General features: G+C 58.4%; 1 protein-coding gene across 1 annotated transcript in view; it reads left to right on the top strand.

Annotated features, from left to right (window-relative positions):
- PTSG_09162 (uncharacterized protein) overlaps nt 1-1,206 on the top strand; it is a 4,335-nt gene extending 3,129 nt beyond the window's left edge. The window contains exon 6 of the mRNA XM_004989359.1: nt 7-1,206. Coding sequence (XP_004989416.1) covers nt 7-882 — 876 coding nt within the window. The 3' untranslated portion in view covers nt 883-1,206. The remainder of the gene's footprint in view (nt 1-6) is intronic.
- Nucleotides 1,207-1,225: the final 19 nt, after the last annotated feature.

The raw sequence follows: 1,225 nt of genomic DNA, 5'->3' as shown, positions 1-1,225 counted from the left end.
ACTCAGACGCTGCAGACGGACTCAAATCTCAACGACATCTTCACCCACGGCTGCAGTGCGCGGCTGCAAGGCTCTGGTGCAGACTGCCCCGTTGTGTTGACGAACCCAACGTCTACCAACCCCACGTGCTTCCCTGGTTGGGCGGAGGTGATTCTGGAGAGCGGCGAGCGTGTGCAGCTGCGGAACTTGAAGACTGGCGACCGCGTGCTTTGCCTGCAGGCATCGGCCGGCAACGCCCTCGGCTACTGTGAGCTCAAGACCTTCCAGCACGTGGAGCTGAACGGCACCACGACGTCTGTCGAGCTGCACTACACGGACAAAGACGGCAACCCTGCGCTGATGTCCGCAACACCGGACCACTTTGTATTCCGCGCGGACGAGGACGTACACCTCGCTGACGGCTTGACGGTGCAGCCAGCAGGCGAGTTCATCTTCGCTGGCGACTTTGCTGTTGGCGACCGCCTGCTGCGCTACGACGTCGACCTCGGTGTCATGTACACGGTCACCATCACCAGCATCTCGTTCACCATCGAGCCAGACTATTTTACGCCGCTGACCGACGATGGCTCCACACTCTTTGTTGAAGACGTGTTTGCGTCCTCGTTTGCACTTCTGGAGAGCCCCGATGTCATCCGCCTGGTCCTGGCGCCCATCTGGCAGAACGACGACGATCGCTTCACAGAGCCGACGGCAGGCAAGGACTTCCCCGAGGGCCTGCACCCGTTCACGACGCAGCTGTACTCCATCTTCCTTGCCGCTGAGATGAGCGGCCAGACGATTGACGTTGAGGGCATGGCCACCGCCATCGCCCAGCAGCTCGCCGTCGGCCACGTCTTCACGCAGCAGGAGATGCTCCAGCTCGTGCCAAACTACATTAACTGAGGATGCGTGCCTGCGTGTGTGTATGACTGTGATTTGTGTACGTGCGTGTTTTGTGTGTGATGTGCGTGTGATGTGCGTGTGATGTGCGTGCGTGTGTGTACTGTAAACTCTACGCATGCACATGCAAACACATGCAAGTGCATGCATGCTTTCCCATATTCACACTTGTGTCTGTCTCTCCGGACTCTTCCCCCGTGCTGACTGCTCCTGTGTCAATCTCTTCACCTCTGATCAACGCGAGCGCGAGTCTCTGGGTAATCATCGTCACCACCGCATGGTGTAGGTGCACTCCTACTAGGATGATACAGCAGTTGTACTCCTCAAGCGCCACACACAGTAAGCA

The sequence above is a fragment of the Salpingoeca rosetta genome (assembly GCF_000188695.1).
Source record: "Salpingoeca rosetta unplaced genomic scaffold supercont1.29, whole genome shotgun sequence".
NCBI lineage: Eukaryota > Choanoflagellata > Craspedida > Salpingoecidae > Salpingoeca > Salpingoeca rosetta.
The sequence above is the reverse complement of the archived record's forward strand: the minus strand, read 5'-3'. Positions and strand labels throughout refer to the sequence as shown.